This window comes from Megascapheus bottae, chromosome 22 (genome assembly GCF_031878675.1).
Source record: "Megascapheus bottae isolate mThoBot1 chromosome 22, mThoBot2.hap1, whole genome shotgun sequence".
Classification (NCBI taxonomy): Eukaryota; Metazoa; Chordata; class Mammalia; order Rodentia; family Geomyidae; genus Megascapheus; species Megascapheus bottae.
This window is the reverse complement of record NC_143530.1, coordinates 33,415,253-33,443,225: the sequence shown is the minus strand read 5'-3', so window position 1 is coordinate 33,443,225 and position 27,973 is coordinate 33,415,253. Positions and strand designations below refer to the sequence as shown.

At 39.2% G+C, this 27,973-nt stretch overlaps 1 protein-coding gene across 2 annotated transcripts; it reads right to left on the bottom strand.

Annotated features, from left to right (window-relative positions):
• Positions 1–371: 371 nt before the first annotated feature.
• Positions 372–27,973, bottom strand: Tmem170b (transmembrane protein 170B). 2 transcript variants are annotated; one of them, XM_090356483.1, is made up of 3 exons: positions 27,214–27,973; positions 8,879–9,049; positions 372–1,585 (listed from the first exon to the last, which is right to left on the bottom strand). In XM_090356483.1, the coding sequence occupies exons 1-3, from the start codon at positions 27,533–27,535 to the stop codon at positions 1,455–1,457; spliced, it is 624 nt and encodes a 207-aa protein (XP_090212609.1). In that variant the 5' UTR covers positions 27,536–27,973; the 3' UTR covers positions 372–1,454. The 2 variants fall into 2 exon arrangements, with proteins under 2 accessions (XP_090212609.1, XP_090212610.1); XM_090356484.1 differs by lacking the exon at positions 8,879–9,049.

The window sequence follows — 27,973 nt, the reverse complement described above, 5'->3', positions numbered from 1 at the left end:
ACTGGCCTTACCTTCACATCCTCTGCAATGGTGCTTCCACTGAGTTAGCACATTAATAGCTGTAAGTAGAACCCCCCAAAATCTCAATTCAATTGGGGGTCCATATTTTCCCTACTTCTGAAGATGTTTTCTACAAAGGACATTTCCATTTTTAACAAATGTAATTCCCAATGCTAGTAAATTTAAATAACTTAGAATGTTAAATAAACTTAAATCATACAAGCACAAATCAAGACTAAACAAGTGAAATGAATCACTCAGGTACACATTTTGTCCTATACTGTTATACTGAGACTTAACTGCCAAATACCACACTTATTCACTGAATTCCCCAATTTTTGCTTAGCAGAATGATGACACTGCCACACATCCAAAATAAGACAGTTTATTATTCTTCCTATATAACTTACTTCTTATCTATAAATGAGGCTTTTTATTTCCAGAGCCTAATTTAGGCCACTCTTTTAAAACAATTAATACTCCAGAATAAAAGATCATTTGCTCTGTTAAAAATCAAGGTACCTGCAAGAAGCAATTCAATGCCACCACAGCACTAACTCTCCAGGTGTTTTCTCCATGAGTTACAAGGCAAAACCTTAGTGTAGGAGGGTACAGAATGCAACATGCATTTCAGACACTTTTTTTCTTACAAAATTTATAAGAATATTTTCAAATTATGTTTTAATGACACACAAGTGACAATGTATGTGACCCAAAAAAGTTTGAGTTCATATAAATAGCATGTTGTATATGAGGGAAACTATTAAAAGTGTGTTAAGTTAGTCAAAAGTATGCACCCTACACATCTACTTTGAGTCCTCAAAACAGTTTAGCCAGCCTTCCACTTAAAAGACTGCTATTTTCCATATAAATTAAATAATAATAATAATAACACTAAACATCACAACCCTAAATTCCAGAGCTGCTCAGCATTATGTTCAACACTTGGTTACTTTGCACTCCTCTGGGGCTTCGCGTTATGGAAGGGATCTTGCTAGGTTACCTCAATCATGTCAACTACGTTCTCAGCATTCATCTGCATCTACTCTTACAAACTGTCACATGATCAATGTTAACAAAAAGAAAAAAAAAAGAGTTTGGCACATATGTCGACTTCTCCAAACGTCCCTGTGACTTAACACTGTTGAGAACATGATTTCCACACCAAGGTTCACCTGATTGGCAGCTGCACAAGGTGCTTTTCTTGTGGCTTCACCAAGGTCCTGGTGCACCTTGCCTGGGAGGGAGGCACGTAAGGTGCAGTGCGTAGTGCAATCACTGGACGGCCAGGGGACAGGCTTTCCACGAGACTCCGGGTCTGCCCGCTGGATGGCCTGCCGGGCCCACACAGGTGCCATTTCATTTCCTCTTAGGAATGCCTTTTTGTGTGGTCGTGGTTGTTCGGGGACTCTGTACACGTTTCCTTACATGAAGTGAGGCCTTCTCCAGAAACCTCAGAGTGTGGCGAGGATCCTTGAAAAGGAGATGATTAATGTCAACACAGTCTGCCCGACGCCCCACACCAAGGCTTCCAAGGGGGCCATGTTCTTCCCGGCGACTCTGTAAATGCCGGCCACGGCGGCACCTGCGGGAACAAGGAGACAAGCACGAGGCGTTCATCACCCACAGAAACACCTCCCTGAGGGGGCTCAGAGCCAGCTACCACACACCCCCCTGGAACCACGACACCGGTTCCACCAGCACACACACACACACACACACACACACACACACACACACACACACACACACACACTGCATACACATTGCAAATATGCTCATAAGATTAGGGATCTGTCATCTTTCCCCTGACTATCCATGGACAAGCCCATGTAATCTACTGATAATTCTACATGATAATGCAGAAAAGCTACATAGTTTAACATAAACCCTAGAGAAATATTGAATCTTGAGGTATTTTCACTTCACTGAAAGACTTAATTTTTAAATAATCTAAGTTACAGGAATATACAACGTATTTAATAATGTACCACATAACATAGTATATTGAATTTTTTAATGTAAGTTACTTGGGGACTAGTGTTTTGACAACAATAAAAAAGAAAGATGAACTTGATCCCTATTTTAGAGGTCAACAGAGATCCATTTAGATAATAACCACTTCCCAGAAGAGTGAATGATAGAGGCTACAAAGGCACTCGGGGCCTCCCTGCTTCAATACATCCCTTTAACACACTATATATAATAACAGAGTATCTCATGGACTCATTTTAAAAGTATTTTCTCAAAACATGAAGAACGAAACATCTAAATTGGGATATGATTTCTTACTTCTTGAGATGGTCTTAAAACTATTTCTCTAGAAAAAAACAGAACTGTTTACTAGATATCCTAGAATGCTTAAGTAAAAGAACCTAAGGAGAGAAAGGAACTGTTGAAGGACACAGAATTGTCGATTACTTGAGACATAAACTCACTCAGTAAAAATTAACAAAAGATGAAATTTCTAATTCTTGATTTCAAAAAAGATAACTAAGGATTTTGTCTTTTATCTCACTTAAAATCTCCCACATAAAAGTTATCCGCCTCGGGCTGGGAGTGTGGCATAGCAGTAGAGTGCTTGCCTAGCATGCACAAAGACCCAGGTTCAATTCCTTGGTACCACATACATAGAAAAAAAAGTTGGAAGTGGTGCTGTGGCTTAGGTGGTAGAGCTTTAGCCTTGAGAAAGTCCAAGGACAGTGCTCAGACCCTGAGCTCAAGTTCAGGACTGGCAAAAAAAAAAATTATCTGCTTCGGTGCTGGTGGTTCATGCCTCTAGTACTAGCTGCTCAGGAGACTGAGCTCCAGAACCTTGCCATTCAAAGTCAGCTGGAAAGAAAAGTCTGTGAGACTCTGGTCTCCAAAGTGACCATCAAAATGTAGGGCTAGAGGCGTGGCCTAAGTGGCAGAGCAGCAGCTAAGCAAGCTAGTCAAATGAGCAAGCATCTGGCTCTGAGTTCAAACCCCAGTAATTGTTTTTTTAAAAAAAAGTTATTTCATTGTATCTCTTCTAGTATTACTCAGTAAGATACAAATGTAAACAAAACAGAATGCCAATCTATGCCAAGAATTGTATTAAGCATGGTATGAAATAAAAGGAAATTAAGAGAGTGCTATATACCATGTATCTTACTAATAAACATGGCAAATATGTCACTTAAACATCAGACTCACCCTTAGATACATTTACCTAATTGAAAAGGTTAAATTACTAGCCCAAAGAAACCAGATCAAGTAAAAGAGCTAGGATATCAATACATATTTGTCTGGCTATAAATCTGAAGTCATAGTATCATTAGATGTTGATACTAAATGGAAAAAGAATCAGGATTTTATAAATTATCAAACCACTGATTATCTTCTTAACAACAAATTAAACTCCTCACATCAGATGCATTTACTTAAGCAAGTAAGAAAACTATTTGCACAACTGGTTATATACTGAAATTTTAAAACAAGATTACATCCTTTAGGCTTTTTTTTTCCCCTTTAGGCTTTTTTAAAGAACAAGAACTTTTCCCTGATTTGTTCTCAAAAAAATATGTTAAAATAAACCTGAGGAACAGTACTCTGTTTTTTCCTTGGTTTTACATAACAGTGGCATAATTGTATTCAATTTTAGAAAAACAATTTTGCCTCATCACTCTGACACTAAGCATTTTATTGTGATCCAAATAATGGAAAAAATAAAAGCCATTACTAGTCAGTGGTTCACAGATGTAATTCTACACACTCAGGAGGGTGAGATCTGAGGACTGCAGTTCAAAGCCAGCCAAGGCAAAAAAGTCTGTGAGACTCTTATTTCCCATTAGCACTCTACACAGCTCAAGTGATAAAAGTCCTAGACTTAAGCAAAAACAACAACAAAGGGATAGCTTTCAGGTCCTGAGTTCAAGTCCCAGGACCAGCAAAAAAAAAAAAAACTTTAAAAACTACTATGTTGGGCAGATTGGGATATGACAAACCATTTGTTGGCTCAAATTCCCCATGTTTACATAAGGCTAGGAGCCTCAGTTTTAAACCTAGGCTATATGGACAAAATCCAAGTTTTACCATTTAGCAAGTTGTTATGTTAGGCCATCACTTGACCTCTCGGGAATATTAAGAGATGATACTACAAAGCACTGAGAACAGAAGCTAGTCTCGGCATGTCTGACTTCATAAGTTTTGCCTAATTGCACTAGTAGTAGTAACCAGTAATACACCATTCAACAAATAGTATTGGAAAAATTATTGCATAGGGCCAGGAGTTTGACCTACTAGTAGAGTGCTTGCCTAGCATGCACGAAGACCTGGGTTTGATTCCTCAGTACCACATACATAGAGAAAAGCCAGAAGTGGTGCTTGGCTTTGAGAGAAAAAGCCCAAGGACAATGCTCAGGCCCTGATCCCAAGCCTAGGACTGGCAAAAAAAATTATTACAAGAAGGAATAAATGTATGTTCGTATGTTACATAACTCCCCCAAATTAATTTTGGATGAATTAATAAACTAAATGCCACAAAAGCAAAACTACAAATGTAACTTCACGCATGTTTAAGCTGGATGCTGATAGCTCACATCTATAATTCTAGCTACGCAGGAGGCTGAGGTTTTAAGACTGAGGTTCAAAGCCAGCCAGCATGGGCCAGAAAGTGCTATGAAGCTCTCATCTCCAAGTAACCACTAGGAAACCAGAAATGGGGCTGTGGATCAAAGTGGCAGAGCTCAAGGACAGTGCCCAGGCCCTGAGTTCAAGTTCCAGGACTGATAAAAGCAAAACCAAAAACGGTATGTGTAAGATCCTATGAAAACAGCTTTTAAGACCACACATAAAAAGAAGAAACTATAAGCCCTTGATATCAACATTATATTTACCTATACTGATTTCTATGCCAGTAATTCCACATTCTCAGAATTAAGTGTTTCCTTTTTTCTTTTTTTCTTTTAAATCAATCTGGTGGGTAAGCAATGCTCTAAGATTATTTATATTACCCAGTAACAAGATTAAAGTTTATTTCAGGTACTACTGGCTGTTAAGGTTCCTACTTTTTTGAATCGTTTTACAAACCTATTTTTCTACAGTCTTGTCTTTTTCTGATTTGACTCAAAGTTTTAGCAATATAGTTTGGGTATTAGTCTTTCTGAACTTATATGTTAACGAGTATCTTTCTCCAATGTGTGCCTCCATTCTCACTTTCTAAGGCATGTTTTGCTCAGCAGTAGACAATTAAAGCATTATGTATGGTTTTCACTTTCTTGAAGGAGGAGCTACACTGATACACTGAATAAAGCAGACAGAAGTGAGGTGGTGAACTTGAAATAAACAATACATGCTTGAACCTCGCCATAAAGAAGGTCAAAATGAACATTTAGAAGAAAAATTTCAAAAGTACTAAGGGGCCAGAGAAGACTAGTGGCTTGTATGTAAGGTGGAGAACGCAATACTGCTGAGCTGCTAGCAGATGATGAGAGCTGGTCAAGAGTGCTCAACAGGCAGGAAATGTCTGTCATAGCCACACACACAGCACCACCTCTCATGGATATGACTGGCCCTGTGTATTTCCTAACCCACAGTGAATAATATAGGCAAAGGCAGAATTCATTTGGATATATTTGTGTAGTTAGATCAAAACTGGACAAACCATAATCCACAGGCCAAGTCTGGCCTACCACTTGCTTTGGCACAGCCTGCAAGCTGGGAATGGGTCTTTTATCTTTTAGAACAGTTGGAAGCTAATCTAAAGACAAATACTATGAAATAATACAAAATTCCAAATTTACTGTCCATTTGTAATGCTTTATTAGAGTATATCTGTGCTCCCATCTCATACTGAATAATCTTTCCAATTCAGGGATGTTCACAAGGTACACAGCCCATACTTTGTGTTTGGGAGTAAAAGGCTTACCCCAACCTCACCAAATAAGCTATGCACAGCTTCCACGCTATTTTCTGAAATAAGTTAAAGGAAGGGAGGGAAGGAGGGAAGAAGGGAGGGAGAGAGGGAAGGCAGACAGATTCAGCTATGTGTTTCTCGGAAAGCTCATGGAACTGACCTGTAAACCCTATTTATTCCTGAAGGTTTGGGGAAAAGGGTCTTTTATCATTTCAATTGTTTTAAAATAACTATTATTCTACTTATATTTTCCATTTCTCCTTATAATCAACTTTGACATTTTAAATTTAGTACCATACAGCTATAAAACTCTAAGTCTTACAATTATTTTAACCTTAATTATTGAAAATTAGTTATTTCTTCTAGATCGGACTACCCTTGTAGTTGGCCTTTTTTCTTAGTTTAACCATAACCTCGTCTTTCAAAGAACCAGCTTTTTGTTAATCTTTTATAAACATGATTTACAGAAATTCATATTATTTCTCCACATTAGTAAGACTAAACAATGTTATCAAAAAAGATACCATGCACAAGAGCTATAAGATAAAAAGTTACAAAATTCATTTAATCAAATATATACAATACTATGTAAAGAAAAAAATTTCAGCCGAGCTCTGGTGGCTCACAACTGTAATTCCAGCAACTCAGGAAGCTGATATCTGAGGATCATGGTTTGAAGCCAGCCAGGACAGAAAAGTCCCTATGAGAATCTTATCTCCAATTAACCACTCTAAAACCAAAAATAGTGCTATGGCTCAACTGGTAGAGAACTAGCCTTGTGCACAAAGAGGCTCAGGAACAATGCCCAGGCCCACAAGTGTCAAAAAAAATTTTTTTAATTAAAACATAAACATTTTAAACGCTAATAAGAAAACAAAGATTAGTATTACCTCAGTAACAGGAGATATATTTCATGTTCTTGGGTGGCACAGTGCAATATGACAATGCTTCCCCAAGTGGGCATTTACATCCAATTAAGACCTAATAAAAACCATATTCTTTTTGAAGAGTTTAAGAAATATGTTGGAAAATTCACATGAAAGAATAAAGTTCCATGAGTGGCAACGTTAGCTGTAATAAAGAGAAGTAAGCAGAAGAACCTGTCTATAAAATATTATGATATACAACAAAACCAGAGGACTTGCTGAGAATAGATAAAAAGACCAACAAATCAGCAGATCTCAGAGACAGATCTCTGTACCTGAGAATATAATACACAAAACCTGACACCGCAAACAGATGAGGGAATAAAGGAATGTTTAGTTGCTGATGCAGTAAAAACTCACTTATGATACTTAGAATCTTACCTAATACCACAAACAAGGCAGCTAGTGAGAGCAAATTACACTGTAAGTGCCAGAAGCCTGTTTTTATTGGAACACATAGTGTCCATTCATTCCATATGTCTACTCTGCTTTTGTACTACAATAGCAGCATTAAGTTGCTGTGATATAGACCACTAGCCTGCAAAATCTAAAAGATTTTCCATCTGGCTTGTTGACAAAGTGCTTGCTGACTCCTGCTTTAGAGGCACTAAAGACCTTAACATAAAAATTAAAATAAAGTGAACAGAAGAATATATGTACAAGAATATATTTTGATCTAAGTAAAACAGAACTTTAATACATTTTTACCAAAAGGTTAAAAAAATCTGTGAGCACATTACATGAAAATTAAGCATTTCTACTTTATAAATGACACCATGGATGAAGATAACGAAAAAAAAGACAAAGAAAAGGTATTTACAAAGTCCACACCAACAAAAGCCCACTATCTCTAAAGTATGAGAAACACATGTAATTTTATAGAAGAGCATCCAAAGGAAAGCACAGAATTTAAAGCATACAAGAGACGCTGAATCTCATGAATAGAGAAATCAAACCAACAAAGAGATGTCATTTCATACCTTTACACTAAAACCAAGCAGCTAAAATTAAGATGAAAAAACAAAAACACTTTACACCAATTCTGGCATTTATTATTAATACAAACCAAAAAGAAAAGATTACCACCTTTTAGAAATAAAACCTAAGAAATAGCAATGAGCCAACCAAGCTCTTCAAATGTGTGAGTTAAAATAAACCTTTTCTGCTTAAAAAGAAAAAAATTCAGCAGCAGCACAGCAGAAAATGGCACATTGTAACACAAGCCTTCAAGGTGGATAATTTCTAGGAAACCAGAGATTTCTGCCATATAATTTGTATAAAAGAAGAAATTCAGGCTGGGTGTCAGTGGCTCATGTCTGTGGTCACATCTGTTATCCTAGCAGCTGTGGCTGTGTATCAGCAGGCTGACCGAGATTTGAGGCCCAGGCAAGAATGTCTCCACTACACCACCCGAAAACCAAAAGGGATGCTATGCTTCAAAGTGGTAGAGTGCTAGCCTTGACCCGAGAAAGTTTAGGGACAATGCCCAGGTCCTGAGATGAAGCTCCTGACCAACAACGAAAAAGAAAAGAAAAAGAGAGAAAGAAAGAGAAAGAAAGAAAGAAAGAAAGAAAGAAAGAAAGAAAGAAAGAAAGAAAGAAAGAAAGAAAGAAAGAAGAAAGGGAGAGACAGACAGAGACAGAGAGACAGAGAGAAAGAGAGAAATTCAATTGCATTTTGTAGCAGATGACACGAAGAACCAAAGGGTTAAAATATGGTTCTTTTAAAAATGAAAATCATTGTCCTATTTTGTGCTTATCTTTCTTCTTTTACTAGAAGTGTCTTTAAAACAAACTGTTAAGAAATGTTTCCACCGAAGTGCTATGCCCCTTGCCAACTTGTACAACTTTTTCAACATTTCCTCAGAAACCTTGCATCATCAGTTTTCACATGGTAAAGTAAAACTATCTGTTCAATGAGTAAATGAACTCACCTTCACTTTGAGGGGAAATGTATAAAGTACTAGAAAGTATTTGTATGAAAGGTTACACAAACGTTTAACTTACAGTAAGAATGGTTACCAAAATGGACAGTGCACACAAAATTATGTCCTTACAGAACAAGATCAACTTACTAGTAATCATTGCTCCAGTTACAGAAGCCAGAAATCCAATGCTGACTGCAACCACAGAGATCACTCTCCCCTGCCTATGCCTCTGCAGCATCACAAACATCAGGACGCCAGCCGCACCGTGGACAAACAGAGAGGAGAAGAGAGCCCAGAGGAAAATCCAGTACCACATCTCTGAAAGGAAAGGCAAAGTGTAATCAGTCTTCGGAAACCCACCTTACAAAATTCAGTAAACACATGCTCAATAAGATAACGTGCCTGACCCAGAGTAGTGCTAAATAAATCATTCATCATTAATGGTTGACGGGGAAAGAATTCCTTCCACGATTAGAGAAGGTTAAGGCCCTACTATAATTTCTTCTAGCTGACCCCATTAACTAGCTAGCATCCACAAATTGATTCCTAAACTCTTAATTTATTCGCAAACTTCTTAGAATAAATTTACTTGCTCTTTTACCTTATATTTTTATATTTGATTTTTGTTTGGTTTCGTTTTGTGGGTTTTTTTTGTTTTGTTTTGTTGCCAGTCCTGAGGCCTGAACTCAGGGCCTGGGCACTGTCCTTGAGCTTTTCTTCTTTTGCTCAAAGCTAGCACTCTACCATGCTCACTACAGTACCACTTATGGCTTTTTCTGTGTTTGTAAGTACCGAGGAACTGAACCCAGAGCTTTATGCATGCTAGACAAGGACTCTACCAGTAGCTTACACTTCCGGCCCATGTTTTTCTATTTTTACACTAAATAGCACTGCTAGGCTTTTTTAAAACTATGTCTTAATCCCAGTAATTCCAGATATCAAGTCTACAATTTTTACCTTGTATAACTTTTAAGAATTTTAGGTAATTCCCCTATAACCCTCAACTTTATATACTAAATGTTCAGCCAGAGATTTTTTTAAGTTCTGTGTCTCTAGTCTTCCTACTACTTTTTCCTAGAACCTTCTGAACTATAATTCTCACATTTTTTCTCTTTAACATGTCCTCAATCAGCTGTGTATCGACCCCTCAATTCATAAACAGTAGATAGTACACACCTGTCATTCTGTCTCTCCAGCATTCAAGCTCTTTTGGCACCTGCCAGTCAATGCACAGATTACCCACAGATATTAATGCCATGTTCTTGCATGCATTTCATCTCCCTGGTCACAGCTGCTAGGTATAATATGCCAGCTGATCAAAGTGTGACAATCATTTCTTTCCACTGAATTCTAGATTGGGAGCAACTAAGTCTCCTTTGCCTTTGGGTAGCTGAAGCTGAATCCATTTCCTTATCACACAATGAACACCACAACAGAGGACAATATAAAATAGAAGGACCGATGACAAAAGACAACTAAGTCCCTTATTCAAGTGATTTCAAGCCCCATCACATTACTGTCTAAATAACATCACAGTTTGTCTGCAATAAGATTCTTTTTTATTTAAACTAATCAGGTAAAGTTTGTTACTTATAACTGAAAGAGCTAACCACAAAATATGTAGCTGCCATCTTAAGGGTCATCCTTGGTATGTAAATATTCTATATGTATATATAAGACAAATAATTTTATTTGCTATTTGACTTAAGCATTTACTCACCATCATGTAAAAAAAAAAAGCTCAATAAAGGAGTCATCAAAGAACATGAAAAGGAATTTAAAACATATTTATCCAAACATGTTGGTAGTAAGTTAAAACAGTACAGCCACTATAAAAACTTAAAAACAGAATTACCATACAATCCATCTGGTTGTATGTATGTACACCAAAAGGATTCAAGGTAGATTTACCACCAAGAGCTGTTGGTGGAAGCACGCCCGCCCACAGCAATAAACAGCAGCTCACTGTGAGCTATGGGGAAAGGCAAAGGGAAGTGAAAATGAAGGGCAAGATTACCAGGTCTCTGAGGAAATACTGCAAGTAAAGTTCTCTAGTCACAGGTGGCCTCAGCCCTGTATACTAGATCTAGGGATAGGAATTTCTCAGTAACTACTCAAACCTCAAAAGCTAAAGCTGCCACTCTCATGCTAGAGACAAGTCACTTTCTGTCTATTGAAAGTATATTTGTAACAGGCACTTACACAGTTTTGCTGCCACAAATTAAAAGCAGGAGATGAGGAAAGCCGCCTGTGTCTATTTTGTGTTTGTCAACGTTTTAAGCCATTTTCTTCACAGTCATTTTGTAATCACCTTGAAGGCTAGGAAAGACAAAATGATTCTGAACATCTCTGACAAGGAACTAAAACTACTCCCAAAGGGAGAAGGAAGGCAGGCAGTTAGGGAATTGTGGCTGACAACAGCTTGCAGATGACAGGATAAGCTGACAAACCAAAATTTGTTGCCTAACAACAGAATGAGGAAGTAAAGAGGATAGCAGAATAAGATAATAGAATGCTGTGCTAAATCTTTGGCACAGTGACCTTATGGTAAGCAAAGGAGAACATCTTCCAGAACTCCATTTCTCCCTGTTTAACCTAAGGCCAAGCTCTATTAGGAAGATGGCACAGAATAACTGAGATGGATCTTCCCATACATAGTGTGTCTATGCTATGTTCTCTCTTTCTCTGCCATATTTCTTCTCTAATATACTTTCCTATCACTTTTACTATGCTCACATCTGACCTGAATTATTTGCTTCTAAATGCAAGGACCATAGTCAACTTAACTGCCCTAAATGTCAAGTAACAATTTGGCACACTAACCAGAAGTTAGGGATTAAGGAGTTCTTTTACTGATTTGGACCCTTTGAAAGGTAACATAAGGAACAGTAGCTTATAGCTAGTTTCTAAATAAAGACTTTTACTTAGAATGTTCACACTACACCCTGGAGCAGGAAGAATCATCTCATATGAACTGACTGTTACCTTCAGTGTTGGCAGTAGTAACTTCTTTGGAACCCAGGAAAACCAGAAATGAATTAATGCCCAGCCAGAACCTATCTATAAACAGGATTCAAAACTACACATACCTTTGCCACTTCCCCTAATTTTTGCTATATTTAAACCCAATGGTCATAACTAGACTTTGAAGATGGCTGGAGCAAATCTGAAATGCCATCTTTCATCTTTACATCATCATGCCATGTAAAAATCGCCTTTCCTTGCTATATTTCTTTCCTAATAAGATCCATATATCCTTTTGGAAATTAATAATTTTTTCTGTATCCCAAGCCCACATAGAAAAGCTTAACAAATCTAATCCCTGCATCCTTACCCCTGAAAGGACTCTTGTTATTCATCTAATATAATCAGAAGGAATAATTTCTAGACTATATCTAAGACTATGAACAAGGGAATAAAACACAAAAACTAGTATTGTCTACTAAATATGTTATTTACCCCAACAAAAAATATAAGTGATAATAAGGAAAGTGAAGTCTAAGTTTAACACTTTGTAAAAACCACAAAGGATCCTTATTTAAAATTTTTAATTTATAATAGGTATCAATAGGACCATATAACTAAAATGGAATCTGAGAGTATTCTCTGATGAGCCCAGTTACTCATCAAACAAACTGACCCAAAGTCAAGTTTGAATTTCATGTTTCTTTTATTAAAGTATATATACATATATATTACTTATTTTGGACAAAAACTGAAGTCAGCTGAGAGTTTTTCAGTTAGGATGTGGATTCCTTCTGAATTACAGGATAGCTGAGCACAGGGGAGTGGTGATCCCTTTCACAAGCCTTGACCACTCAAGTAAGAAAGAAAGCCTTAAGAACTCATGCGCCAGGGCAGTTACCCGGAACCTACGATTGGCTCCATGAAAAGACACAGACTTCAGGATCCCAAGGGCAGAGCAAGAATAGGTGATCACAGCCTGGGAGGAGGGGAGGGCAGGGAGAGAAGGCTACTGAGAGGACAAAAGAGATATTAGAGCCTTTTCTTCATCTGTTGGAATCACTGAATAATTCATCCTGAAATATATATTTGTCCCTGTTACTAGTAAAATACACTAAAAGGTGAAAGATCATATTAGTTAACAGAATATTTTTGAAATACGTGAAATGGTTTTCGCAAACATTATTTCCAAATTGACTGCAACACAAAAATTTGGACAACTATTTCCAATATATCACAACAAGCTCTTTTCACAGTCTTGCTCTTTGCTTTACAATGTGTTCCAATAGGACTTATGTTTCAGGTGAGTATACCGAGGGCATGAAACAGGTTGAGAGTCATCTGAACATCCCGGAAACTAGACAGATACTGATGCTATTATATGTTGTGCATGAACTTAGTCAATGATGGAAATAGACTAAACTATTCACTACACAAACCTACAAAAGACTGACCAGAATGAACCACAACAACTTCAAAGCCCATATTTCTCCAAGCACAACCAGGTTGATACTTGATTTTGTGAACAAAGGAAGACTCACTAATTTGCAAGTAATGACCTGGAACACCAAACTGTATTGGATGCAGCTCCAAGTAATGCCTGCTTACTTGAGAGACAAGAAATTGGAGTCAAAGGAAGAAGTGGGGGAAACTGACTCAACTGTCTAGGTGACACAGCTCACATGGCCAGGCTCCTTCTTCTCTTTCCACTGATAGCAGAACCTAGTACAAGTTTCTCGAATATGGACAACAATAAAAGAAGGGGGCTAAATGATGGCATTGCTAGTAATCAACAAAATATAGAGCAAATATTTTTTAAAAGCAACAGCACAATAACAGACACTCTCAAGCACAGTCATCATAATATACTAGAATAGAAGATGTCTTCTTCCTAGTCATAAAGTCCTCTGGGTCATTCTCCCCACACAATGTTGTTTACAGTCTTCATCTTAAACTAATTTTGCCAGGACTAGTATGGTATGCTTGTTTACCTTTGGTACAATATGAAGCAGCAGAGTCATAATTTATTCCAGTCTGCAAACAATACTAGAAATAGCACTGCTGGAAATCTGCAATTCTCATCAGCAACAGTTATGACGCCACTCCCAAGCTGCCTTCTGTGTTTTGTTCATAATTTCTGAACAAATACACTACTGAGAAATGAACTTCTCTAAATGACAAGAAAAATACTAACTAAAAGTAGCCAAAGAGCAGTAAGCATGGAATGTGCCTACTTAATACAAATAGAAGACTTAACAATGGCTATCTTATAAATGAAACTATTTTACATATCCTTCACTATTTATAACAACCATTCTATAATACTTTTCCCAATTTCCACCGCAAATATTGTTAATAATTCAGCAAGGAAGAACAGAAGATGTTCTATTAGGCCAATGGCTACAACTGAGATTACCTAAAAAGCACCTGAAACAATCTCTGAAGGTAAAACTTAAACCACCGGATTTTTATCAAATCTCTCACAGTCATGGCTTGCAGTACAGATGAAAAACCACTATTTGGGCTAAAGTTATATAAGAGGGGTGTATTTAAATGTCCCAATTTCATAAACACCAAATCTATCATTAGACAAACATAAGTATATTTATAATCTTCAAAAATAGTTAACAGAAAAGTGTTATTTAACTTGGCTGTTTAACCTTTCTAATAATGTCATTTGTTAACTGATACTGAAATTTTATTTTCTGCCTCAAGATAAAAGTACCACACCTATAAGACTATAATTATATAGCTATTCACAATTTTCTACTATTTAATAGAAATAGTCCATATTATGCTATTTTATGTTTATTTTTATTGTAAAGGTGATGTACAGTTACATAAGACAGGAAATTAGTACATTTCACTTTGAACAGTGCCAGCTCTTTCCTTGTTTTCTCCAAGCTTTTCCTTCTTGACTTCCCTCCTACACAGAGAACAGTTCTTTTTCAACCTTGTACGTAGTATTACTACTGAATTATTTCACCCTTTGTCACCACTGCTATGCTCCCCCTTAGCCTCCCCAAATCAGATAAACTTACACACAAGATAAAAAGTACAGAAATCCAAAATAGCTACAAAAGAGGAAAAACAAAACAAAATCCACCAAAAGTAACATAAAAACCTCTTGTTTCCATTTCTTGGAATTCCTTTTGGTAAGTGTCATTTTATATGAGCACATGCATAGCTACTGAGCTATTAGGCCACTTTTTTATTGTCCATATTATACTTTTAAATAATTTGTGTTCAGATTAGGTGATCTTGTTTGACCTCAAGCTTTTCATCCCCACAAATCCAAGGAACATAACTTGCTCCCATTACATTTCTAAGAGCAGGGGACTGTGAGACTGGGGACTAGGCCCATGTCGTTTATTATGCTCTCTGAGAAGTAATTTATTTATAATACGAAAACATCTCCAGTCTAAGACTAAGTAAAGTATTACCCAGGAACTATATCTAGCTTACCACCTGTCTCTAGGCAGTCTGTGAACTAAGAGTGACTTTAACACAGAGAAATGTCAGAAAATCAAAAGAGCAATATGTCATAATGGGTAAAAATTATAGAAAATTTAAATTTTAGAATCACAAAAAAAAATTACTGGTACGTAGACATTCTTGCTCATGCTGATGACTACTTTCATGCTATGGTAGCAGAGGTGAGTTGTTGTGACAGGGCCTACACGGCTCTCAAAGCTGATTTTTTTTTACTCTAATAGCTATTTACAAAACTTTTGGTGCTAGGAAATGAACCCAGAACCTCATACACACGGAGCAGACATTGGGCATTAGAATTTTTAAATACTTTGCAGGTGACTTTCACATACAGCCAAGAAAAAAGAAACCTCTGTTCCAAGATATAATGTTCAAATCACGCAGTTGTGTAGGGCTGCAAAATGTCTGGTTTGGCCACAGCTAAAATTTACAGAGAAATATGGGTATAGATTACCAGTATTCTGAAGATAAAACAACTGTAGGAAGAGTGTGATAGACCCTAATGGGGGTGGCTATTATTGTAAAGGTGGACCCCAACTGAAGATTTTAAGTAAGAAAGCTATTCAATCAAATTCAGCTTTTAGAAACACTGCTGTAACAGCTATAGGAAAGCGAGGCTTGAAGGGATGTGCATTATAGGAGCACTGAAGGCCTAAAATGAGGCATGGTCCTGGGTGGAAAGGAATCTAAGCAACATCTAGGAAGACTGTTTGTACAGCCTGAAATGACATAGGGCCTCACAGAGTTCTGGGTAGGACACCTGGATGATCTCGTCTACTATTTATAAGCACTGAAAAGGAAGTTTGGTCCAAAACTATTCAAATGTTAGTGAGAAGTAATAAGGAAATTAAAAACAAGAAATTGTCAAGAAGAAAAATGTGGATACGTAACCAACAAACTCCTATATATATATATAATGTATAATATGTATGTGTGTATTTGTGTGTGTATATATATTTACATAAAAACAATTTGCCATGTTTTGAGAATGAGTTAAGCTGAAGCTTCTAGTCTTCGCAATTTTTTTCGTTAGTATGTAATGAGAGAGGCTATAAGGTAACAAATTCCAGAGAAAGATACTACCCTTGCTCAGGAACTGCAGTAAGTACCACAAAATGAACAATAGGAAATCAACTATACTTTGTACAAATGTTCAAAGGTCAACTGTGGGTCAGTCTTGTGACACAAGTGAGAGAGACACAGCAATGTGCACATTTGCTCATTAGCTCTTTGCCACTGGGCTCTTCTGGGTGGTGTGCAGGATACTAAGAAGAGCTACCTGGCAATGCAGGATGGGTGGAGGTCACCACAGCCTGCCAAGGAAACACAGGACACCTTGCCTGCTTCTAGGAGTCTCTCTTTTATGCAAAGCAAACTCCTTCAGCCACTAGAGAGGACAGCAAATCCCTTTAGAGGACAGGCACATATCTCCACTTTAAGGAAAAGGAAAAACAAAAACATCTACGTATAGAGGAGAAGCAGCAAACCATCTAAGGCCTAGGTTCCTGCTCCACACAACAGTTATTGCCAAGGAAGGGCAGGAAACTAAAGAGCAATCACACATGCATGAGATACTACCCTGTAAAACATATGGCAAGAGTGTTGATTACCCACTTAAACTAAATTACTCTCCTGCTTGGTAATTATGTAATTTCAAATCGTAAATTATAATACCAGTCACTGGACAGTAAAAGAGAATTACTAGAAAAACAGGTTTAGCCTGGAGCAGGTAATCCTAGCTACTGAGGAGGCTGAGATCTCAGAATCATGATTTGAAGCCAGCCTACGCTTTCCCTGTGAGACTTCTATCTCCAATTAACTACCCAAAGAGCCAGAAGTGGAGCTACGGTTCAGGTGGTAGAGTGCTGGCCTTGAGCAAAAGTGCTCAGGGGACAGTACTCAGGCACTAAGTCCAAGTCTAGCACAAAAAACAAAAAGAAAGAAAGCCAGATTTATAATGTACAACGATCACAATATCCTTTGCTTTAAGGAAATCAAGTTAACATTATTTTTTAAACCTCAAACACTGCTCTATATTTAAACCATCATTCAATTGCTTTTACGATTAATCAATAGCATATAGATTCAATGTAAAATCTAAATCTGTTATTAATTAAAGCGGCAATTATACAACACTTTTGATACTAATACCAGTATGCCTTTGAGCTAAATTACAAGTGTGACATTAGTTAAAAAATAGTAAGCAACAATATGGTACATGAAATCAGACACGATCTTAAAAAGAATCCTGGGAAAGATGTTTTAGAATCTCATCATGTGTCCTATATGTTCAATCTGAAAATGAACTTTTTATGCCAACAAAATTCTCAATTTAACACCATCCTGAACTTGTATATGAATAAGGGACAGATCAGAAAACCAAAGACAACCAGGATAATTTAGCAAGGAATGCAAAGCCAGCCAAGCAGGCACATCACACCTTCAATGCTATTTATTCTGATAGCAATCCTGAGGAAGCAACTAGGCCACATTGGATTTAAAAACAACAACAGTTACTGCTTGAGAACTAGAAGGGACCTTCAGATACTGAATCCAGAGATTTCAAGCCAATTTAAAACAATGCCTAATTAAATTGCAAGAGAACAAACATTTTCTTAGTTCTAAATCTCACCATACAAACTAGCATACTCAAGGTCTGAAGAAACACCACTTTAGCCTAGTGGTAGAATGCTTGCCTACCATGCACAAAGACTGGGGTTCAATTCCTCAGTACTATATACATAAAAAAAGCTGGAAATGGTGCTGAGGCTCAACTGGTAGAGATCTAGCCTTGAGAAAGTCCAAGGACAGTGCTCAGGCCCTAAGCTCAAGCCCAGGATTGGCAAAAGTAAAAAAAAAAAAAACACACGGGGCTGGGAACACAGCCTAGTGGTAGAGTGCTTGCCTAGCATGCACAAAGCCCTGGGGTTCAATTCCTCAGTACCACATACATAGAAAAAGACAGATGTGGTGCTGTGGCTCAAGTGGTAGAGCTCTAGCCCCGAGGAAGTCCAAGGACAGTGCTCAGGCCCTAAGTGCAAGCCCAGGATAGGCAAAACGAAAAAACAACAAAAAAAACCCCAGCAAATTATTCCCTCAATGCCTAATGACATCTCTAAACGTACTTATTAAACCCATTAAAATTTCTAGACTAGCTTTTCCTCAGCATCAATAAGAAAATTATTGGCAGTGTATGATGAAAGGGAAACCACAAAAAAATGTGTCCACAAACACCCTAATTCCAGAGAACTAGGGGCCTTGGGTCTGTGTAACAGCCCCAGGTGATTATGTGCAATATGCAAAAGGCTTAGAAGCCACAGCAGACTGAAGTACTTCATGGTGTGGGATAAGAGAAGGGAATTTTATAATGAAAGTCGTGTTACACCTCACTAATGGGAACATCTTTGCTAGACAACCATCCAATAGCAGCAGACTTCCTGTAGACTTGATAAGGCCTGAAAGAGTGTACTCTTGGACCCTCCCAAAGCATCCACCTCTCTGCCATGCCATACACAGGTTCTTTTTCACTCTAGCTCTTCTTTTGTTGCCTTCAGAAGACCTTCACCTGATCTCCCTCAACTCAACAAGACACAGGACTACTTAAAATTAGCTAAGTTTTCCACCCCCAGGACCTCTTAATAGCAATGAGTGTCACTTCTCTTCATCAACAGGTACCACAAGTAGCACAGAACCCAACTGAAAAAAAAAAAATGCCAGGATTAACCTTTGAAAGCATCAGCCACCTCTATTTTATATAATGTTTCTACATAATAAGCAGCATTTTAGTCATCATCTATAGAAACTTTATCCCCTTCATCCTTTTATATTCTCTCTAGTCTTCCCTTTAAAGGCTTTTTTCCATTCTTACCATCTCTAGCATTCAAGACTGTCACAGCCGGCTTCCTGAAGCCTTCAATGGTCCTCAACAAGCCTATACGTTCCCTCCCACGACATCTGTTTGACCAATAGCAAAGAGGAAACGTGTGGAGTAACATTTCCAAGATTAAGTAATAAAACATTTTATGGCTTCTATTTTGGTTTCTCCACCCCCTTCCCCCATCTTCTACTCTGAGGTAACCCACAGAGGGCCTTCCACCTTCTGCCACGTGCCATCTGGGTGTGCTTAGACGCTGGCCTTCTGGCTTCCAGGGTAGCCATCAGAGGAGATAGCCCCAGCTGACAGTTAGCCTGGAGCATCATAAGATCCTGAGCCAGATACAGCATTCCTCAACATCAGAGACGGAGACATATTTCTTGTTCTACATGGCTAGATTACAGAATAACTGTTATTGAGTTCACCAATATAAAGACTTGTAAGTCAATATTCAGTAAAATATAAACTTTTGAGAATAGTAAGCCATGGGCTATTTACCTTTGCATCTACAACAGCACCAGGTCCATGGCAGTTATTCAAATGTTTGCTGAATCCAGTTGACAGTGATGAATTTTCAAGTCCTGGCTTGCATGGTCTGTAAGCAGGGGCAAGATACTACATTCGCCATGCCTGTTTTCTCACTTACATAAATGGAGTTCAAATGGACTAGATTATGAGGATCACATTAATGGATGATATTCCGGGAACAATGTCCAGTATCTTGAGAAATATGTTAACTACTTGCACCTAAAATCCTGCCTATCAACTGTTTTCTGTCAGATTTACAAGCCCTGGTGAATTATGGGAATAAAAGAAAATCAATGTACATTCAAACACATGAATATACAGCATCATATCAAGCTAACACTAATTAACTAGTGTTAATAAAGCTATTTTAATTGTTCCACCAATCTACACTCCTCAAGGCTGTCTGCATTCTTTTCAAGTCCTACAGTAACTGCCTATGTACTCCTAGATCTCATTCCCAAACTTATACTCTAGACTAGTATTTGGTTAAGGTAAAAATTTGCATTCTTCTTTCTTACTTAAGCTTCAATAAAAAAAAAACTATTTTCTCAAGGCTTAATCCATGTAATTCAAGGTCACTAGATAAAATCTGATAGCCTAATTGAATTCTATTAGGTGTGTTGTACTGTCACTGTGTAATCTATGATAAACAGCTATTGCTAAAAACTGAGTCATTAAAATACACAATTGGCATACCATGTCTTAGATAATCACACATTTCAATAAGATAAGTTATGTGATAAGTTTAATTACAATGAGATACATGTAAAATGCCTGACATAATACCTGACCCATAATAAATGATGAATAATTGTAACCATGATAAGATTGATTTCTCCAATATTATGGGGTTCAATGGTTTGACTGTCATGGCAGACCCCTTACATTTGACCATTTTAATACCAATTGCTTCTTCTTTTTGCTAAGGCCTCCTTTCTCCAGGAAAAATACCTCTAGTAACTCTGACTCTTTAAGATAATCTTACTTTCACACCATGGAAGGAAAGATAAATGAATTTTATTCTAACACAACTACAAAAATTCAGCATAAAAGGCAGGGAGTTTGGCAAAGTGGTAGAGTGCTTGCCTAGCATGCACAAAGACCCGGGTTCTATTCCTCAGTACCACATACATAGAAAACGCCAGAAGTGGTGCTATGGCTCAAGTGGTAGAGCTCTAGCCTTGAGAAAGCCCAAGGACAGAGCTCAGACACTGAGTTCAAGTCCCAGGACCAGCAAAAAAAAAAAAAAATCAGCATAACAAGTCCTACGAGTAACCTGTTCAGGAACTGCTTTAGTCTTAACTGAAGTCATGTAGCCCCTGGATTCCATACTGCAAAGAGTACAGAGCTATGCATGACTCAAACATCATCAGAGGAAAAGTAAATGCTTTCCTTCAGATATATAGCTATTCTTCCTAAAAGGTTAAGAAGTACAAATCCTACCAAGACTGACTAGTTGGCTCTGTACCACAAAAGGGAATGGAATTTTTCACATATATTTCAAGAAAAATAAAAGCAGGGGCTCAGCAAAAACATTGAGAAATAAAATATATAAATAAGGCCACACTTAGCAACTATATTTACACAATTCTACATGGACATCTGAAATAACTTTACATAAACTCACCTCTAACTGGAACAAATCCTACTGGCATAGCAACAATGAGGGAAGCACACCTACCAGAGACACTACTGAAGGAAGGTGCTGGCTGTACCACTAAGTGTGAGCTTATCCAAACATGTACATACTAAGAAAGCTTGTTCTCTTCACTCTCTTTTAATGACACTGCAAAGTAATGCTAAAATGGCTTAAGCACTTTGAAGTATAAAATGAAACTAAAATAATGCTTATGATCATCTTAAATACAGACTTCTATAAACAGTTTCCAAATTACCAACAGTTTGACTTACAATTTTTTCACCTTCATATTTTATGGTGTAAAAGTACATGCATACAACCATTCTAGTTTTTCCTCTTATGTATAATAAAGTTACATGAGCTTGAATAGCACATTCTTACAAAACAGACTTCGTGTTAGATGACTTTTGCCCAAGTGTGGGCTAATATTAAGTGTTGTGAGCACATTTATGGTAGGCTAGGCTATGAGGAGCATCTGTGTACTCACACATATGTGTATGAATATAATATAAATACACACATGTAACTTTTGCTCGTCACTGAAGTTTGAATTCCAAGCCTTTTAATGTTTACCACCAGTAGAGAAAAGGGAGCACCTCCCACCCACCCCACCCCCATACACACATACACACACACACACACATGCGCGCACACACACGCACTCACGCACTTGCTGCTGCTGAGGAGAGAGGAAATGAGCCTAACTCAGCCTCTAATCTTCCTTAGGGGCCTACAATTCCTCTCTCTAGTAACAACCTGATTCTGTGTTTATCCTAAAGTTTAAGGACCATGTCGTTCCCTAAGTAAAATTCTTTTCTAAATCCTGAGCAACCAACTTTCCTAACACAAAGTTAGGAAGATAAAGATAAAGATAATAGATAAAGATAATAAAACAACAAAAAAGATACACTTTATTAGAACTTCTCTGTTTTTAGACTGAAATGTGGGAACTTAGTACACTGTTTGGAAAAGGAAAAAAGTATTTGAGGAAGAAAGCAAGCCATTTATTCTCTACTTCAGGGAGATGAAGAAAGTACATAACCTATTCACAGTCTAGAAAGATTGAGGAATCCTGAAATTACAAGACCTGGGGAAGGCACAGATCCACAAGTGACAGGCATAGGGTCACTGGAGACTTGTCTACCTGCATGGAATCCTCATACTAGTCCCAAAAAGGAGAGAAAATAAACAACAGACTATACTTGTAAGATTTTGAAATCAGATATATAATAGATATATGGATCCCTAAATTTTACAAAGAAAATGGCAACAAATTACTGTATTGCTCCCTTATTTGAGGTTTCAGTTTTGTGGTTCATTATCTGAGTCATCTGACATTCAAAAATATTACAGCAAAAAAATTTAAACACAGAACTTCAGAAACAAATAGTTCCTAGGATTTAATTGCTTACCACTTTGCAAAACACAATAGCATCTTGACTGCTAGATACCAATTGTCCCTCTGTTTAGAGTGTCCACCCTGAGTACCTTACCCACTTGTTAGTTACGAAGGAACCATTGCAGAATCACAAGGACTGTGTTCAAATACTTGTTCTCTTTTCCTTTCCCTCTCTCCTTGGTCTCAGTCTCCAATTCTGGCTTTTGGTGAATTAACTGAAGATGAGTCTCACAGGAAGTGGCGTAGGGCAGAAGGCTCAAGGACAAAAAAAAGGCTCACAGAGGGGCCTGGGAGCATTGGCCTAGTGGTAGAGTGCTTGCCTAGCATGCAGGAAGCCTTGGGTTTGATTCCTCAGTACCACATATATAGAAAAAACTGAAAGTGGTGCTGTGGCTCAAGTGATAGAACTCTAGCCTTGAGAAGGCCCAAGCCCTGAGTTCAAACTTCAGGACTGCAAAAAAAAAAAAAAAAAGAGTCTCACAGACTTTACGGATTTGTCTACCTGGACTAGCTTTGAACCACAATCCTCAGATCTCAGCCTCCTCAGTATCTGAGATTATAAGTGTCAGTCAACAGCACCAAGCTATTTTTCTCAGTACTAGCCCCAAAGAATGAGAGTAGTGGTGCGGGCAATTCTGTCACAGTGCATTGCTATAATTGCTGTTTTATTATTCCTTATTACTGTTAATCTTTTACTGTGCCTAACAAGCTAACATGATCCTAATGACATATGTGTAGGAAAGGCAGTTCAAAATAGGATTCCATACTATATGTGTTCTCAGGCAACCACTGAGGGAATGTATTCCTTAAGGGTAAGTGAGGGCTATTACAGTTCCATTCACACATTCTTAGCCTCACCGGAGACAGAAAGAAAATAATTAAGAGTCAGGAAACACTGGTTCTAGTCCTCTAATGCTTAACTATAATTCAAGGCTTTCAAAATGTAATTCTAACTCTACTACGTTATTATTTCCATACAAGTAATACCCATATAGACTGCTTTGTAATGATCAGTCTCAGAAAGAATAGTCCAATATATTTTCCCACTTTGCCTATGACATAGTATACAAAGCAAATAGCATTACACTTGTTCAGATTGTATAAAGAAAAACATAGAAACAAGAACACATTTTCCCTTTATTATTTAAGTCAGCAGATTCCTGCAATAGTTTCACAGTCATTTCTTAAATCCAAGTAAGACTGGTTTTACCTTATGCTCCTTTATTGTAAAATAAAATACCTTCTGATTTAGTGTAGATTTTACAAACTGAATCAAAAAGGAGGGGGGAACAGCTTTTTCACTCCTTGGATATGAATAGAAGTTACTCTGCTTCAATGTCTGGATTTGAAAATGAAGGGAAAAAATCCCTCTGAAGATTGCTGAGATTAAATGAACATAATAGCATGGTCCTTTGCACAGAATATAACTGTGCTAAGTAGGTACTTGTATGTTTTATAATTATGTATGACAATAATCAATAAAGGTTTTTCAAACATCTCATTTATCATTAATAAGCATATTAATTTCAAGAAGACATCTCTGAGAAATGCAATGCAGAAAGCTTAACACTTATTATGTGTTAAGTATTATTTTAAAATTCAACCCAATAAGCATGTATTTCACACTGTGTGCCAAATACTTAATTCCAACTACTCGGGGGGTAAAATCAAAAGAATCAAGGTTTACAGCCAGTTAGGGCAAAAAAGTTAATACAAGGCTTTTGTGGCATGTGCTGATTAGCCCAGCTACATGGAAGGCATAGGTCAAGCCAGGTTTAAAAAAAAGAAACACTAGATCCTATCTAAAAACTAATTATATCAAAATATGGCCTGAGTGTGACTTAAGCCTACCTCGAAAGCATGAGGTCCTGAATTCTAACCTTATTCCTGACATCAGACAAAAAGCCTGGTGTAGAAGAAGAGGAGTACTAAAAGCAAAGATTTGAGTCTTGCAGGGGTGGACAATCATTGTTCTGTCAAGGCCTATTTGCATATTTATAGTATCTTTGGAAGAGCATACAAAATTTTCCATTCAAGCAGATAGAAGGATGGCAGACAAGAGCCAAAGAGAAGCATTAGAGAAACATGACTGTCCCAAATGATTTCAAAGGCTTTCTGTAGCAAGAGGGCCTACCTAGAAGCCCAGCTGACCAGTTGCTATATATGATTTGGAGCAGTTTAATTTTCCTGAGTTTTCTTATAAATATACTTTTTAGAGCTACCCTAAAAATAAGAAATAACATATAAAGTTCACTCAATAAATGATAGGCTTGTGAAACTTAACTCTTCCTTCTGGCACTTTGAACCACTGGTATAGAATTCTGCATATTCAGACCCTAATTATTTCTTAGTGAAGGTTCCCCTACTCCTCCATCCCTCTTGGTCCTAGTTTTGAATGCTCAGTGTATTCTTAATGAAAAAAAAAAATAAGCCTATGTTAAGCCAGGCATTGTTAAGGTCATATCAAGCTGTAACTGAAGCTAACTCTGAGCTGGTAACTACTGTTGACTTGTGGGACAGGAAGTCACAATAGCAGTATTTTTAAATATTGTTAAATCTAGCCAAGAAATGTGTTATATTTTCATTTACTTTCTGACTCCCAAATTTAACTTTCCCTAAAAATTCTTTAGAGTTAAGCTAGTCATTACCACGTATAAATACATGTTTTTATTAAGTCCTTACCACCTAACCCCAATAATATGAAAAAGTAGGTGAACACAAAGCAGTGTTGAATGAAAACCTTAGGTAAACACAAAGGCTAGGGAAGTCAATCTCTAAATCATGAAATGGCCTCTTTATCAATTTAGTTTTTCAGATCTATAAAAACCATTTAAGGTCAAAGCAGGTGCCTCTAATCCCTGGCCTAGAAGTCCTAACTAGTCAGGAGGCTGAGAGCTGAGGATATGTGCTGAAGGTAGGCCAGGTAGATTAATCCAAGGGACGTTTATCTCCAATTAACCACTGAATTGCCAGAAGTGATTCATACTGTCTGTGAGTCAAAAAGCCAAGCAAGGGCTCAAGGCCCTTTCTGAGGTCAGGCCTCGGTACCAGCATACACACATACACATACACATACATATACACACACAGACACACACACACACACACACACAGACACACACACACACACACACACACACAGTAGCAGGGTGCTGGTGGCTCACCTCTGTAATCCTAACTACTCAGGAGGCTGAGATCCAAGGATCGTGGTTCAAAGTTTGTCCAGGCACAAAAATCCCCGACACTCTTATCTCCAATTAACCAGCAGAAAACTGGAAGTGGCCTGTGGCTCAACTGTGGTAATGCTGAAGAGCTCAGGGACATCGTCCCAGCTAAAGCTCAAGCCCCATGGCAGACCCCCCCATCCCCCAAAAAAAGGTGTATATAATTACCTCTAATTACCATGAATCAATCCAGAACCAACCTTAGTTTTCCCACTTCAAGGTAACTGGAGCCATTAAACTTATCCTTGTGGCATATAAATTCTATTTAAAATATATCTGTGAACTCTATCGTGTACATTATTTATTCATATATACATACACACACATTTGCTGAATTCATATTTTCGTGCACTTGTTATATACACATTATTAATTAAACATCGCTGATTTTGAAATATTAATGTTCAATTAAAATTGATACTTCAAGGGCTATATCCTGAGCGTCATTTTGGGATTGTTTTCCTGTGGACAAGCCTAGAAGCCTCCCCATATTGCAATTGCATCTCTTTCTGGTGAATACTACTCTGACGCTCTAGATTAAAATTCAGAACCTAGAGCTCATTTTTCACAGGAACGAAACCGTAACTTTCCCCCACAAAGCATACCTACACACTAGACACAAAGTACCCCGTGAGTAACTGCTCACTCTAGCAAGGAGAAACTGATGCTGTAATTTAGTTGCACAAGTCCAACTCCTGACAGCCTCAATGAATGAAATCCACAAAATTATTCCATGTCACAGAAGCAGCCGCTTGAGGCTAGAGACAGACAAAAGGAAACGGGAGGGAGAGAAGCACAGATCAAGGTATAAAATGCTTCTAATAAACTAGATCTTGGCCCAGCACCTGACCCGTTGTAATCTACTTAGTCATCTCTGGTCAAAAACAACTTGAAGGGTCGAGGCAAAGAGATCACTTGAAGAACAGGCCATGTCCATCTTGTCATTGGGTTGAGATTTATCAGAAAAGAAAAACAGTAAAACCAGAAAGAGGGAGGAAATTAAAAAAAAAAGATCTGAAAAGAAAGGAGCAGCGTGCGTGTGCGTGTGCGTGCCAGGGAGGAGGGGACGGTAATGACACTCACGCTAACTGCGCTCAAGTCCCCAGCCTCAGCTACGCGACCGGGCTTCCCGGGACGCCGGGAGGGGGGTCGTGCTCGCTCCCGGGGCGACGAGGGCCACGGGGTGGCGGAGGAGGCCGCCGTGGATCGGATGAACCCCTCCCGCGCCGGGTCGCGGGGTGCACCGGAGGTGGGGAGGGCGGGAGCGCTCTCCCCGCCCCCCCCCGCTCCGCACCCCCTCCACCGGGAGCCGGTCCCGCGGCCCCATCCCCACCCCATCCCCATCCCGGGCGCAGCGATTACCAGTGAGGTTCCTCAGCACCGTCCCGTGGGCCCAGAGGCTCAGGACCTGCTGCACCGACAGGTTGATCATGGAGTGGTCGCTCCCCTCCGCCTTCATCTTCCCCGGGGGGCGCCCGCCGCCCTCTCCGGGGGCGCCGGGCGGCGGCGGCGGCTGCGAGGCTCGGGGGGCGGCGGCGGGTGCGCGGCTCCTCCAGGCCGCCGCCGCCGCCGGGGATGGCTGCGGGGCGCCGGGCTGGGCGCAGCTGCCTCCGAGGGGGACCGGCCTCGAGGGGGAGCCGCTCAGCGTGTCTCCCAGGCAGCCCCCTCCCCGCCGGGGAGACATTGAGGACCGCGGGCTGGGGAGGGGAGAGGGGGCCGGGCGCCGTCCCCGCCGCGACTCCCGGTCAGCGGCCCCGCCGCGTCGCGGGGGCCCGACGCGAGACCAGGCCGAGGTCACGCCGGGAGGCGCGGGGTGATGGGCGGCCGGCAGGTGCAGCTCCGGACGGGGCCCGGCTCATCGCCGCCGGGAGACGAGGTGGTGCGGAGCCCCGAGGAGGCTGCGGCGCCGGCCGCAGCGGCACCTGCCGCCCGCCTGCCCGCCTTCGGGTCGCCTCCACTCGAGGAACCGCCCCCTCCACCCGCGGCCGCCGGCGGGCCTCTCGTGCGCGCGCGTGCGTCGCCTCATCCCGGTCCCTCCTCGCCCGAGCGCCTGCGCATGCCCACTCCGCCCGCTCCCTCGACCTGCCGCCCTCCGACAGCCGGCGGGCCCCTAAGCCCTCCT